At 45.7% G+C, this 15,551-nt stretch overlaps 1 protein-coding gene across 1 annotated transcript in view; it reads left to right on the top strand.

Moving 5' to 3' along the window:
* Positions 1 to 15,551, top strand: part of ITPR1 (inositol 1,4,5-trisphosphate receptor type 1) — a 328,245-nt gene that overhangs the window by 242,586 nt on the left and 70,108 nt on the right. The window contains exons 42-43 of the mRNA XM_047094661.1: positions 11,826 to 12,006; positions 13,706 to 13,959. Of these exons, the coding sequence (XP_046950617.1) occupies positions 11,826 to 12,006; positions 13,706 to 13,959 (435 nt within the window). The remainder of the gene's footprint in view (positions 1 to 11,825; positions 12,007 to 13,705; positions 13,960 to 15,551) is intronic.

The following is a 15,551-nucleotide window of genomic DNA, read 5'->3' on the forward strand; positions in this document are numbered from 1 at the left end:
TACAAACCTGATAAGCCTGTGAGAGGCTAGAAGGCCACATCAGCCACCTTCACCTGGTCTTTGGAATGCTTCATTTTCTCCATTTGGCAGGACTTTGGGCTTTCGCAGACAGGGATCTTTGGGTAATTGAGTTAAACTGTAGCTACTGTCATGCAAAGCTTGATTCACTTTAAGGTTTTTGGAAATAAATCTCCTTCAGAATTGTGCATTCCTCAAGGGAGCAGATACTCACTGAGCACCTAGTGGGTGCCAGGCATTGTATGAGTTGGCCTTGATGTAGTCAGTCCTTGCCCTTTAGGAGCTTACAGTCTAGTGGGAGACATGGCTAGTAAACCAGCTAAATAATTAACACACTGGGAGAAGCATGAGGAAGGAAGCAACCAGGGTGTAGAGTGTCAAGGAGAACCCACTTAGGATGGTCAGGAAAGGCTTCTCCAAGGAGGTGCCCTTTAAGCCCAAACCTAACAGATGAGAACCAGCCATGTAAAGAGCAGAGGGCAAGGGTGTTCAGACAAACAGGTTGGTGTGGGCTTGGTCTATTGCCAGAGCTGAAGGAGGTCAAGGTGGTCGAAGCATAGCATCGGGGAGGGGTGGGGGAAGCAGGGCATCTAATGATGGCTGGACCCCGGTAATATGCCTGTCGTCAGGTGGGAGGCTGGATTAAGTGATCTCTGTGGCCCCTGCCAACCCCTAGTCAGTGCTTCTAAAGGGCACCAAGTTGGCTCTGGCCATCATTTGCTTGGATACACGTTACTGAAGCCAAAGCCATAATATATTACGCAGCACTTACACAGATGAGTGCTGTGTAATTTCATCCTGCCGTCTCCATCCTCTTGGCCATCTGTATATTTTACTGTCAAATCCCAAGTATGTTCTCTGCAGCCACAAGGAAGCTACATGGTGGGCTAGTACCTAGTGAAATGGGCCTGTGGGGTTGGGAGATGCAAGTCCTGGAGCTTCTTCTTTGGGGTTCACAGGGGAGCTGTCACCTGAGAGTTGGTTGAGCTGGGCAGAGGACTCAGGGTGACTGGAATCTCCATCAGGAAGGCACTCACTCTGGTTGATGTTTTGCTCTTTGCCAGCCAGTGTCCTTGCCCCTGGCAGGCCGGAGTGGATTTATTTTTCTTTGGATTTTATGGTCGAGTGGATTTGTCATAGATTTGTTGAGAGCAGAGAAGGGAAAGTGGCCAGTATAAAACTCCACCACGTACCAGGCCTCTGCCGGGCTCTCATCCATGGTGCCTCCTTTACTCCATCCGGCAGGCCTCTCAGCAGGGTGGTACTTCTCTTCCTTCCCCCATTACACATGAGGGAACTGAGGCTGCATGCTAACAAATGACCTGTCCCAACCTACCCATCTCCTCAGCCATCCCTTCCCATCCACTTGGACCTTGCTAAGTGTGAGGGATACAGAGCCCTTCCTTGGAGCCCCTGCCGCTCTCTGTGCAAACACGGGAAATGGGTGTGTGAAGGATACAGAGCTCAAGTTGGATGCCCTGGGGAACTTTGTAGGTTTTAGGGCAGGAAAAGTCGGTCAATGTTGATTAATGGCCCTCAGCACACGGAATGGAAAGAAGAGCAAAGACCAAAGTTCTTACCATCCAATTCGTGTGTTAGTCCTCTTTCTCAGTAGCACAGATGTCACCCTGAGTGAAGTGGGAGGGAACAGACAGACTCAGCCTTGGCCCCCTGTGCCCTCTAGGGTGGATGCATAGTCGAAATTTAGGGTGTTAAGAGTTTTCCAACACATGTCTTCTCAGGCCTGATGGCACAGGTTGGAGGCTCGCCGAGAAGGCTCCTGTGCACTCGTGTTACAGATGCCATGGCAAGTCTGTGGGCAGCCAAAATGGGACCTGTGAGCACCCTAACCGCCAGAAGTTACTTTTCATTGAGTCCTAGAAGCAGGCATGGAGGGCACTCCTGAAGGCTGATGAGCCCCTCCTGCAGCCCCAGGCATGCACTTGAGATTGTTCTCATCGTCTTCTTTAGTTGAGTAGACGTCCGTAGACAGATTCTCAAACCTCCCTGAGTGCTTTAACAAAAGTCCTTCGTCAAGTCTAATCAAAGTCTTGTTTGCTATACACACCCACCTTTCCTTATTATAAGCCTCATGTTGACGTGAAGAGCAACCATGATGCCTTCTTGCCCTCGAAGAAGATTCCTGAGGAGGTACCTACTACAGTCCACTGTGACGTCAGGCAAGTTTGGGGGTTGGAACTATTTCACATTCCATTGGTCATCTTTTCCTCTGGAGACTTTATGTTTTTCTCTTCCATCTTTGGCTAGAAGAGACAGTGCCATCACACACACACAAAAGATGGTGGGTTTTGAGAATTGAACCCAGAGAAAATGTGGAGTCTCCTTAATGTCTTTTCCCTTGGTCAAAGGTCCAAGGTCCTCTAGAAGGATGCCTGACCTGCCTTTCTGAAAACTGTTTGATATTTCTGTTAAATATTGCTAGAGATGTTTACTTACAGTTTACCTATATACACAGGGACTATGTAAGAAAGCACCTTTAAATATTGGGGGCGGGAGTACACTTTGTTAGTTGTTTGTTGATGAATATTTGAGAAACTGTTAGTGTTTTGATCCACACTGAGGGGGGACCAGCCTCCTTACCAAACAGGGCAGACTTTCTTCACAGGTGCTGATTCCTGTGGGCACTGGGCGACAAAAAAAAAGGAGAGTTGTTAAGCTTTCCATCCCAGGAGAAAAGTGGTTTTTATAGAGCAGGTTGGACTTCTCTGCTTGCTAAACCCAAAATTAATTCAACTTAAGAAGCATCATGAAGAGCCACTGCTTTGGCCTTGACCTGGAAGTTCAGGCCCTTACTCGGAGCTCAGTGACCAGACTAATTCGAGTGAGGATCTCCTTGTCCCCCACCTCTTCTCTCAGGCATTAGAAATCTGTCTTGTACCAGGTGGCCTCTGTCCAGCCCTAGCTGGCAGAGTAATTGAAATAGGGCATTTGTGTAAGTCCTCAAAAGACAGCTATATGGTTTACTTGAGGGAGAACTTTCTCTCAGAAAAATGAACTTGAAATGTGGATATGTTTCTAACCCAGAGTTGGTTTGCTTCATCACTTCTTTATTTTCTGCCTTGAATGTGTGTTATTTCTAAACTCATTAAAGCTGGAGACATCCTCACACAGCTTGGTGAGCTGAAAGTTCCTGATGTTTACTGGTTAAAACCCATCTCAAACCTTGCAAGAAATTTCCTTCTTAGAGTGATCATTTATACCAGGGGAGTATTTGATTCTTGACCACTTTATTAATTATTAGACCCTTTTCATTCATCAGACTTTTCCCCAAATCAAGAATGGTAAAAAAAAAAAAAAAAAAAAAAAAAAAAAATTAAGTAAGTAAATAAAAGAAAAATAGTTTGTGTTGAAAGATTAAGGACTAAGAGGAACATTTGACACCAAGCTTGTATTGTGCCTTGGGTTACATTTAACTTTGAGAAATGGAAGGAAAATTGTTTATTTTTATGTATAAAGGAATCTGAATGGTTTCTGTAACTAATAAAATACCAGCTGGAATTTTTTTTGACTTCCTTTATTGTGACAGTTACTGAGAATTGTTATTTACTGTATTTTTGCTGTCCATTTAGAGGCCATCTTGACCTGCCAGTATCAGCTAGAATTGTTTATCCTTGGATGATTTTTGCACACTAGACTTTGCTCATCATGTACCACCCAGCGCATAGGTTGATCCACCTGTCTTGTGTTCTAATACCCTTCCTTTGAAAGGGGAATTGAAAAGATAACAGCAGCACCTTGGGTTTGAATAGGATCCCATGGTAATCAAAGTGTTCTTCACACATAATGTTTCCTAGCTGCAACCTTGATGGGCCCCTAGCTTCCACGTGATGCAGACAAGGCAGGTGGTAAGAGTCTCCTTGTTCAGATAAGGAACTGAGGGCATAAATGCAGTTAAGTAAATTGCCCAGGTCAGGCAGCTGGTTAGTGGGGAGAGAAGGCTAAAATGTAAGTTTCCAGACCTACAGTTCTCCAAGCAGCTATGCCTAATCACGTGTGCTTTATCACCTAGTTCAGGGTTCATGGTCTTGGGTTTTGATTGTTGTCCTTGGTTTCTAGAAAAAGACTCAAGACCTATAGCTGTCATTGTGTGACCATGGTTTTGTTCACATATAACCCACAGCCCTGGCAAATCTTCAACTAGCAGAGGGACCTTATTTGGGAGCCCATCTTAACAAGTGCATCAAGCCTCAGAGGAAAGTTGGGACATTCACATGTGTATCTACCATAGCTCTTCTTTACTGTGAGAATAGTCTGTTTGTGCAGTTGGGAGACTGGGGTGGGTAGGGTGGGGGCTGGATTATAAAAAGTTAGAAAGTGTTTAGAGGTTGACAGACTTGCTCAGGTGAGAGGTATTTAACAAAGCGGAGTGGTCTAGAGCATGGGCTGACGCAACAGACAAATGGGGACTAAGTCCTGGGGCACCACTACCATTTCCTAGCTGTGTGACTTGGCAAGTTATTTAACCTCTTTGAGCCTCAGATTCCTGATCTGTAAAGTGGGATTAATAACAATACATATACATACTTCATGGGATAGTTGTAAGGATTAAATGAGATAATATGTATAAAATACCTAGTGCTTAAAAAATAGGAACTGTTCAATTACCATTCACTATAGCATAGTTTATAGAAAGGAGGTCCCCAGGAAGTGGTAAACTTTCAGTTAACCGCAGGTACAGGAAGAGAACTCCACAGGTAGCCATTGCTGTTACTGTGACACCCGGAGAGGATCTGTTCAAACTGGGAAGGTCTGGTTGGAGATGTCTCCTCAAGTCCCCAAGACTCCCAAGGCCAAGTCTGAGATCCTTTTGTTTCAGAGGTAGAGTGAGAAGAGAGAAATCTGACTATGTGGAGGAATCTGTTCAGCAGTCACATTCTTCAAATTGTGGGATTCAGAGAGTTTAATTCATTTTACAGCAGATAAGTGACCAGAGGGAACCTCATGGGCTTTGGTGGTCAAGTCATGTAGTACTAGACAGTGAAATGGAAAAGCTCATCCTCTGGATTCCCTCCAGGCCTAGTACAAGGGCTTCTAGAAGGTGGGCCAACCTCAACATGGAAATGCTTTCCTTTGGGGCAGGATCAAAGTTTTGAAGCTGTCCCATTGGTGCTGTTTACCACTGCCCCCGGATTCTCCCTGCTTCTGACAGGCTCCATCTGGGATGACGTCTACCTCTGCTTCCTGCCATTCCCCATTCTTTGAGTTAAGTCACCTATAAAGGGCTGCTTCCTTCTCAAAGGCCTTGTGTTCCTATAGGTGCAGGCTGGCTGGCTGGCTCTGTGTTCTGGGGTACAAAGTCTGTCTTTGCCCCTCAAGTCTCTGAACTCTGGGGAAGATGGCTTTTCAATAAGGTGCTCATTCTCGTACCTTCCCTGGTGTGTGTCCAGAGCATAGGGAAGGCCTCTGTTTTCCATTCTGCTCTGGGACCCCCTGCCTGCAGTGTCATTGAGACTGTGACCTCTTGCACCTGAAGAAAAGTGTCCGCCCACCCCCTCCTGCACACTGCCTGCCTGTTCCTAGAATAGCTGCCACTGTCTGTAAGTCTCTGACTTCAGGGTGCCTCTTATTTCAATAGCTGGGTGGGTTTGTCATAAACCATGTTCCATTTCTTTGCAAGGATTTAAGTGGCCATAGTGGATGGCTGCCAAGGCAATATCTTACTATTTTCGAGCAACCTGAAACGATGTTTTCATTATTATTTAAAACTAAGACCTCAGTTCCTTAGAACCTCTACAGCTTAAGTAGCCCAATGAGGGCCACCTGTGGCCACCTGACAGTTATCTGAGGGCAGGAGTGTGCACTCAGGCCATCGTGTCACCCAGCCACAGCCTAGCGTGGTCATAAAGTGACTGGCATGGATGGTCAGGAGCCAAGGATTCTGTGTCCTTGGTCTGTCCCTTTGCCCCTCTAGGCCTCAGTCGCCTCCTCTGTAAAATGTGGAGGGCCAGACTGAAGTGGTGGTTTCTAAAGAGACCTCCTGGGCCTGCCGTTTTAAGGAGGAGTTCCAGTGGCAGAGAGACGGTTCTTCCCACCCTGCTTCAAGCTGAACAGTTCTGCGTGTATCTCCCTTCAACATGGCATCTTTCCCTAAGATGGTGTTTGCGGAGGGAGGCGGGGAATGGGATTTCTCTGCTGGGAACAGCTTTGGAAATGGAAACTGCCAGAATAGAGTGCTTCCTGCTTTAACATTTTGTGATAAGTATTTTTCTGTGGTTCTTGTCTTTCAGCTTGGCTTACAATAGCCACGCCTAGCGCCCCCCCCCCCCCCCCGTGGCCACCACTGCCCTCCAGAGCTGCCATGGATGTGGCCACTGCCTCTGGTCACTTGCTCATCTGCTCCAACCCCCGACTTCCTTAAAGCTACTCCAAGCAGACCCTTTGTCTGTGAGGTTGGAGTTGGTTCTATGGGTCTGCCCTCCAAAGCAGCCTGCATTTCCTCTGAGTTCCCTGTCCAACCACTGGGGCCGGGCTTCCATGTGTTCCTTAAAAAGGAAGGATGGTAGAAAGAGCCCAGGACGGGGGAGCAGGAAGACCCTGACCTCTCCTAACCCAACTCTTTGATATATAATGTGACGGATTTATGAATGATGATATCTGTCTTGGCAGTCTCCTAACATGCTGACAAGACAGCTTGCATGGAAGGGGCTTTGAGGTCCCATGTGTTGTGGAGACACATGGAGGGTAATGAAAGGGCAGCGGTGAGGGCAGCATCACAGATCCATCTGCGGTGGGGATGGCCTCGGAGGGTAGCCCCTTCTCTGGACAACTTTACCTAGTACTCGAGCTTTCTGGGAACAAAGCCCATCTTTTTACCATCTCTCCCTTTTTGTTGTGACATAATTTATAGACTCTAATGTGCATAGATGGTAAGTGTATGGTTTGATCAGATTTGACAAATGTTTATAGCTCTACTCGTTTTCTATGGCTGCTGTAACAAATTACTACAAACTTAGTGATTTAAAACAACCAGATTTTTTTATCTCGAGTTTGACATGAGTCTTAAGTGGGCTGAAATGCACGTGTTGGCAAGGCTGCGTTTTTTTCTGAATTCTCCCCTGGAGACTCTGTTTCCTTTCCTTTTCCTGTAGAGGCCACCTGGATTCCTTGGGTCATGGCCCCGTCCTCCATCCTTATAGCCAGCAGTGCTAATGGAGTCCTTCTCTTATGGCATCTGACTTCCTCTTCCTCTTCTAAGGACCTTTATGATTAGATTGCCTCCCTGAACATTCTAGGATAATACCCCTATTTTAAGGTCAGCTGATGAGCAACCTCCATCCCGTCTGCAACTTTGTTTCCCTTTGCCCTGTAAGGTGACATGTTCACAGGTCCCAGGTATAGTCTTGTTGTTGCTGTTATGCCTACCACACCTTTCTGTCTACCGCCAGCCTAATTAGGATATTTCTTTCAGTCCAGAAAGTTTTCTTGTTTCCCTTTAATCTCCCCACTCACACTCTCCAGGGGCATCCACCAAATGGTTACCTCAAATCTGCCAGGTGGGGTGCAGCAAAACCTTTGCAAAAGCAAAACAGTCTCTACCTGCCTACTGGTTCTTAGATGGAGAAAGGGGTGATTCGTAGGTTCACGGAGGAGTGGATACGTGGCGTGTGGAAAGGCCCTGTTTTGAGAGCCTGAGGTCTGGGAGGACCAGCCCCCCGCTGCCTCCATTCTGAGGTCCAACCTGCATCTGGGGAAACAGTCCTGAGAGGGGGGTGTCCCCTTTTCCTCCCAAGCCCTCCAAACAGAGCATCACAGTAAGAGGTTGAACAGACAGGCCTTTGAACTGTGTGCAGGGCTCTGGGCTCGCCAAGTCCAGTAGGGAGGGGCAGTGACTGTCTCCACGAGCCTCTGGCTGAGGGCCCCTGTTCCTCAGCCCCTCGTTTCTCCCGTGGCACATCCTGCCTCTGTGGGGGAGGTATCTTAGTTCTTCTGCACTGCTGTCACTTTTCACTTCTCCTCTTACACAAGATAGTACTGCTTCCCTTTTGGAGACCAAGCTTCTTCCTTCCAGAGTATCTTTATTTAGATTCTCAGGCAGGAGACCTGAAGCGACAGCTCTTGGGTCTCACCAGCGTCTTGGCAAGGTTACATTTGTCACGGTGTGGGCATCTTGGGGGTGTGCTAAATACCTGATGCCCATTATCTTTTAGGGTCCCCTGATCTCCAAGGAGAAATAACTGCCTCTGTAGGATTTTTGGTGAGACACCACACGCAAGTTTTACTCTGAGTTCCTGGCACCTCATAAACAGTCAGGAAATACTGGCCCTTGTGCGTTTTACTGTGATTATCTCATTAGAGCTTCATAACCACTGTGAGGTACTGTTACCATGCCCATTTTTCAGATGAGAAAATTTAGGTTTCAGAGATGTTGTCACTTTTTAAGGTGACACAAGCTCATGAGTGGTAGTGCTGAAACCCAAGTGTCTCTGACTCTGGAGACAGAATGCTCACGCTTTGCTATCCTGCCCTAGCCACTGAGGGGGATGCCTTCACCGTGGGGCTTCCATGTCCTACTGATGTGATGGCGGTACAAAAAAACTGATGCTCATTGGGCCCTGTGCTGAGCACTTGGTGTACATGGGAGCAGCCCTTCCACGTGAGTCCAGAGAGGTGAGTAACTTGCACAGAGCTAGTGAGTGAGGGACCCGGCACTTGAACCCAGGCGGTCTGACTGGAAAGCCTGCCCTCTAACCCTGTCATTAAAGAATGCTTTCCTTCCTTTTAGGCAGTGGCAGCATCTTTCTTTTTGATACTTAATAATAACCCTGGTGGAGTATGCCTCCCATTTTAGCTTGATAGGCGGGTACCTCAGAGACTTAGGACTGCCCTGAATCATTTCTTCCATCTTCCAGGCACCACCCTTGTTTCATTCCAGTTCTCTGTGCTTCTTGATGCCTCTGTACCCTCGTGTCTACTTTATTATTTTGTTGACCACATTCTGTTTATAAAGCTGCTTCAGATCCTTGAGAGACTAAGGACTGATATAAATAATGTAAAATAAATATACTGGCCATTGCAAAACATATATAGAAGTGTGTAATCCTCAGTCACTTGCCCTTCTCCCATTTCATAAGAGGCTTTCTTACCCTGACGCTATCAGTTGACATCTGTTGGGTTAACCGGCTAGACGTTAAGCAGTGCGGTTTGTAGCTGGCCGTCAGTCTGTGCTGTGTTGCCCTGTTAAATATGACAGATGGAAGGCTTTAGTTATTTATCTTTTTGCTCACCTACTTAAAGTGCATTTGTTTTTTCTGAGTGACCAGATTGTCCAAAGGATGCTTTGTTCAGTTGCCTCCATACAGCGAGAAGATTAATGGGGTAGCAACTCAAGTTAATTGCCCTGAGCAGCCACCTTCTGGTGCTGTCACCCCATGACCCCATGTGGGCGAGACGCTGTATTGGTTCATTTTGGTGGAAACTGTAGTCACCCCAGTTAGGTAGGTGGCTGTAGGTTGTGTGCTTCATCCCCACACTTCTTTTGTTGGTGGATGTATCAGCTCTCAAAGGAGTGAACGATTAGAACTTGATTTTTCATATCTTGATTAATTAAGTTTTCTAGAATTAGTCTCTGTTGAGGATTCACATCTGGCACAGCCACTGAATATAAGCAGGATCTGATTGGGAGGCTATAGTTAAAAGGAGCCATGAAGTATTGGGTTGTATTTATTCTTTTGTCAGATAATTAGGAAGCTCCTTCTATGTGCTGAGCCTCCTCTGGGTGCTCTGGAGACAGCTGTGAACCATAGAGGTGAGGCACCTACCCTCTTGGAACTTACATTCTGCTTAACACATGCAGTAAGTAGGTAAGGCACAAATACAACAGATACCAGTTGCTAAGTAGAAAATAAAACAAAGCATGGGAGAATAAGCAGTTGCCTGGGTTGCTGCTTCAGGGAGGATTATCAGAGATGGCTTCACTGAGGAGGTGATGTTACTGGGGATACAAACACTGAGGGGACCCAGCCACGGGAAGAGCCATGCAAAGCAAGGAAGAGCAAGGCGGTGGCACTGAGCATCTGCCACAGTATTAGCCCATTAACCCATTCTCTTGGGTCAGGGTCATAAGGATAAATGGCTACTTTAGTAAAACATCATTAGGGCGATTATTGAATTACTATGTCTGTCCTTACCAGGCTGCCAATTTCATGGGAAGGCAGCAGGGTCCAGGCCCCTTTTTGTTCACTGTTGTTATCTTCTGCGATGGGCGTAGTGTCCAACTCATGACAGGTGCACAGTAAATACTGGATGGATGAACAGATAGATGGATGCATAGGTGCATGGATGAAGGGGTAAATGAATGGAACGATGGATGAAGTAATAAGAAACCTGTAAGAAAATACAAGGTGGTAAAGGCCAATCGAGGACGCTAAAGATTTGAGCTTGGTTCAGAGAGTGTGGGAGTCTTAGTGGACTCAGTGACACACAGTACAACCAAGCAGTAAGCAGGCAGTGACTTGTACCGGCCTTGAGAGTAGTTGGAGGGGAAAAGATAGAACCAGGAAGCACAAGTGGGAAGGATGGATCTTGTGCTATATGTTGGAAACAACCAGAAGTAAAGAAGAACAGTGGAGGGAAAGGAAACAGCACAATCAGGAAGTGCTTTGTAGGCAAAGGAGACTGACATTTGTCAATACAGCATATGGGCTAGTGGCTAGAAGAAGGGTCATGGTGACTGCAGTTGCCTTCTGGCAGATGGAAACATGGTGGCTTTCCCGGGGCCTGCTGAATCTGGCAGCAGGTGTGTGTTGGGAGGGAGGGAGAGATTGAGGAGTTAAGGGGTTGCAAAGGCTGGTAAGATTTTACTTTTTTCTAGGATTGCAAGCCTAGGTCTACCTTCTGTAGGGAAATGCCATCTTTCCAAATGGGGGAGGATATGAAATTGGCAGAAAGATCCAACTGAGAGAAGCAAATATATTGTTTGGAGCTTTGTTTTATTCCTCTGGAAATGACCGTATTGTATTTTTATGTAAATAATTCACAACAGCGTGGTGTTTGCAAGGGGTGAAAAACGAACACTCATAAATGAAGTTGAGACACCATATTGTGTTTTTATATCAACAGTGTATATGATTGCTTGCAGTGGGTCCAAAAACAAATGTGCATCCAAGAGGCAAGCTACCTGTTAACTTTGAGCTTCTTCATCTAACCACTCTTTACCTGTCCTTCTAGACAAGATTTGAAAATCACCTTTTCTACAAAGATTTTGAGATCGCTCTGGCCCACTGTCCTCCTTGCCAGCTCTGAGCTTCTGTGATGTAACTGTGTAGCTCCTAGAACCCTTCTTATGTGCACATTTTTGTCTTACTTAGGGACTTGTTAATCTGGTATGGAGCCCTATAGGGGAAGGTAGCACATCTTACTCATCTGTGTATATTCACAAGGCTGTGCAGAGTGGAGGGACTCTTGGAAGTCCTTAAACACATGACTGGACCTACAGTAATTACCAAACAAATACATTGTTTCCTTTGTTAATGGCGTTGTTTTGCAGGGGCTTGTTCTTAGTAGACTGGAATCTCCCCAACACCCCTTAGCATGCTTCCCAAGCCTATATGACTGCTCCATCAAAGACATCCATGGCAGGTTGCTTTAAGGTCCCTGTTTAGAAAACCTCAGGCCATACAATCCAGAGAATGATAGTGCATAGAACCATGTTTAACTTTGGTCTGAACTATAAACTGTTTGTGAGGTTTTGTTGGCTGGCTCCGGTCTCCATGAGGTTTTGGTGTCCTGAGTGGGATTCAATCACTGATCTGTCACAGTGTTGAAAATCCGTGGGTTTTCTTTGGCAGCACTCCTTTTTCTGCCGGTTAACAGAAGATAAGAAGTCGGAAAAATTCTTCAAGGTCTTCTATGACCGAATGAAGGTGGCCCAGCAGGAAATCAAGGCAACAGTGACTGTGAACACCAGTGACTTGGGGAATAAAAAGAAAGATGATGAGATAGACAGGGATGCCCCATCACGGAAAAAAGGTAAGCGCTCTCCTGCGCATGGCCCTCTCACCAGCTGGACTTCTAGACTCCAAACTTTATTCTGTCTCAGGCTTTCAGAAAGAAGCACACCATTCTGGTTATGATCTAATTCTTCCCGAGTAACCTGAGCTGAATTGCTGTGCCTTGGTGTTTCTTCTTCTATAAAAAGAAAAAAAAATTAACATACCTTCTTCTTGGTGACAGGGTTTTATTGGCAGGAAATCCATTTGTAATTTTCTCTGTAATTTTTAATTTAATGTTACAAAACATTAATGAAGATACACACTTTATTTTTTTTTTAATGTTTATTTTTGAGACAGAGAGAGACAGAGCATGAACGGGGGAGGAGCAGAGAGAGAGAGGGAGACACAGAATCCAAAGCAGGCTCCAGGCTCCGAGCCATCAGCACAGAGCCTGACACGGGGCTCGAACCCACGGACCATGAGATCGTGACCTGAGCCGAAGTCGGATGCTTAACCGACTGAGCCACCCAGGGGACCCGAAGATATACACTTTAAAACTGGGTGTCTATCCTTTGTCAGCTAATTCTCCCTTATGTTAAAAAATATTTGAAAGTTTCTAAAGTTGTATGCATGATGTCACTTAAAGAGAAATAATAGTTAGATGCACCAGGGTTGGAGTAAAATGGCCGTGAGCAGGTGACTTAGCCACTCTGTCTCTCTTTTTTTTTTTTTTTTTTTTTTATGTTTAGAACTGGGTTTCTGAGCCACAGTGCATTTGGCATTTGGAGAATTCGTTGCTGGAGGGGGCTGTCCTGTGCACTGTAGGATGTTTAACAGCATATGTTAAACAGCATAGTCTACCCAGTAGATGCCATTAGCCTGCTCCCACTGCCAACTGAAAGTGTCTCCAGATTTTGCTAATTGTCCCCTGGGTGGGGATGGGGGAAAATCAGCCTCAGTTTATAACCACTGGTCTAGAATCGGAATTAAGAGAAGAAGGCTAATATTTGCTAAGTGCTTCCTATGAACCAGGTACTGTTCAAAGTCCTTTATTACACCCTTTAGTTCACTTATAACTGAAGTTAACCCTGTAAAATAGATAGGATTGTTATCGCCATTTTACTGATGAGGAAACTGAGGCACAGAGATTAACTTGTCCTTGTTAAGGCTATGTAGCAAGTAGGCAGCAGAGCCAGCGTTCAAACCCAGGCAGTCTGGGTGCAGAGTGTCACCTTCTTAAAGCTAATGCCTATTTACCTCACAGGGTTACTCTGAGGATTAGATGAGATAATATACATCAGGTGCTTAACCACAGTGTCTCCACACTTAATAAAGGGCTCAGTCAGTTGTCATTACAATAGCAGTAATTACAGTTGGAATCATTGATAGTGTTGACTCTCTCAGAAGCTTCTCCGGGTAGAATTTACTGATGTTCTCCCTGTTTTACGGATGAGGACACTGAGGCCCAGGTTTGTGAGGTTGACAAAGCTGATGCTAAGGCTTTTCCTCTAAAACACAGAGCAAGCATAGATGAAATGTCAGAGCCATGAGCAAGTTGGCATGGCTTGACTCAGTTTTAATCCTAAGGACTAAGAGAAGTGACTTCATGGAGTATTTTGCCAGCCTTGAAGATTTATATGAATACCTGAACTTAGATATTTGAACCTCTTCTTTCATGCAGTGAATAGTACTCCTGAGGCGTGAGCAGCATTGATCATCTCACGTTTGCATTCCAGCCAAAGAGCCCTCAACACAAATAACAGAAGAGGTCCGAGATCAGCTCCTGGAGGCCTCTGCTGCCACGAGGAAAGCCTTCACCACCTTCAGGAGGGAGGCTGACCCCGACGATCACTACCCGTCTGGGGAAGGTGCCCAGGCTACGGCGGACAAGACCAAGGATGACCTGGAGATGAGTGCGGTCATCACCATCATGCAGCCCATTCTCCGGTTCCTGCAGCTCCTGTGTGAAAACCACAACCGAGACCTGCAGGTGAGGCTGGGCCCTGGGAGTTGCAGCTCCTCAGACGTCTCAGCTCCTCTCCCCGCCACCAGCATCCTTGAGTTGAGGGCCCAGAATGGTTCTGACATATGGGCAGCTGAGGTGTTTGTCTCTCTGTCTTCCACACCATCTCCTCAGGGACAGGAACCAAATCTCTTGTTCACCAGTACAGGTGCCTACTTCGTACATATTTAAACGTGGGTGTGTACCTCTGTGTGCGTGCATGTGGTAGCATGCCCCTGTTTGGCACAGGTAAAACTTGGATGGATGGATGGATGGATGGATGGATGGATGGATGATTAAATATACGAGACTTAGAAAATCTGACACATAGAAAGTTTCAATTCATTTAAGCAATGGTTGGTTGAATGAAGTGGCCTACCAGGGTTTACACAAATTGGTGCTCAAATATATGTGTTGAACTGATTATTCCAGAAATCTTCTGTTCACTTTTTTATTATTGTTGGAAAGAAAACAATGGCCAATGTTTATCAGGCACTTAGGGTATGTTGGATACTAAGTGTTGCTGATCCCCTTGTACTTGTTTTACAGATGAGGGAACTGAGGTTCAGGGGACATAGTTAGGGAGTGCAGAGCTGGGACTTGAACCCAGACCATCTGGGAGATGGTAATGCTCATGTGTTAAAGAACTACGTTAAGATAGCATATTTTCTCCTTTGCAAAGTTTGCCCACCAGCGAAGCCTATATGGAACGGCTAAGGGTGGATTCCAGAGATAAGTTTCTTTTTACTGAATGGGAATAGATCTGTGGAGCCCCTCACTGCTTAGGAGAAGCATGCTAGAGTACCAGGTCCTTGGCCATTGCCTGGTTTTGCTGTTGGCTTTTGGGAAAAACACCCTTCTGTGCCTAAAAGGGATTGAGGATTAACAAGAAAAGTGTGTCTGAACAACTCTGCTAAGATAGAATATTTTCTCCTAAAATAAACAAGTTGGCAGTGATACTTTAGTTCTTTGAATAATGATGGTATGAAAAGAAAATTCTAGTCCACACGTGGCAAGTTAAAGGTGCTGTCTTAAAATATTTGTATTGCTGACTTTATCAGATGATTTGATGGCCTTTCATATGTCACCTGTAGCCAGACCATTCAGGGTCAGGGCCATAAATCCCTCATACTTAAAACTTGCCACAGAGTCTCTGCCTGGAGAAGTTGAGTAAGAAATTACATTGTTACATGGTAAGACAGAATAATGAAATGTAACTGGGTGAAGTCTGCAGTATTAATTAATTACTTCTACACTGCTTTTTATTTTTAATCACATTGGTCTGAAGAGCCTGAGCTTTGAAAAGGGAGGTGTATCCAAGGTCATCATCAATTGGCCAGATTTGGCCCATATTTAAAACTGAAAGAGTTTTCCCTAACCCCCATTGTCTTCCATTTTGCTGTTCATTCACTTCCTCCATTGACCTTCCCCGCTTGATCCCTCTCTGTGTCTGAGTGTGGGATCCTGGCTGTTTTTTTTTCCTTGCCTGTTGCTCAAATATTCCTACTTTGGACTTGGACCGTGTTGGCCCTAGATCCACTGGCCTGGGAACTGTGTAGCTCAGTCGGGTTGAACAAAGT

The sequence above is a fragment of the Lynx rufus genome, unplaced genomic scaffold (genome assembly GCF_022079265.1).
Source record: "Lynx rufus isolate CCGP_SWC_20201006 ecotype Redwood Valley unplaced genomic scaffold, mLynRuf1.p SCAF_4, whole genome shotgun sequence".
Classification (NCBI taxonomy): domain Eukaryota; kingdom Metazoa; phylum Chordata; class Mammalia; order Carnivora; family Felidae; genus Lynx; species Lynx rufus.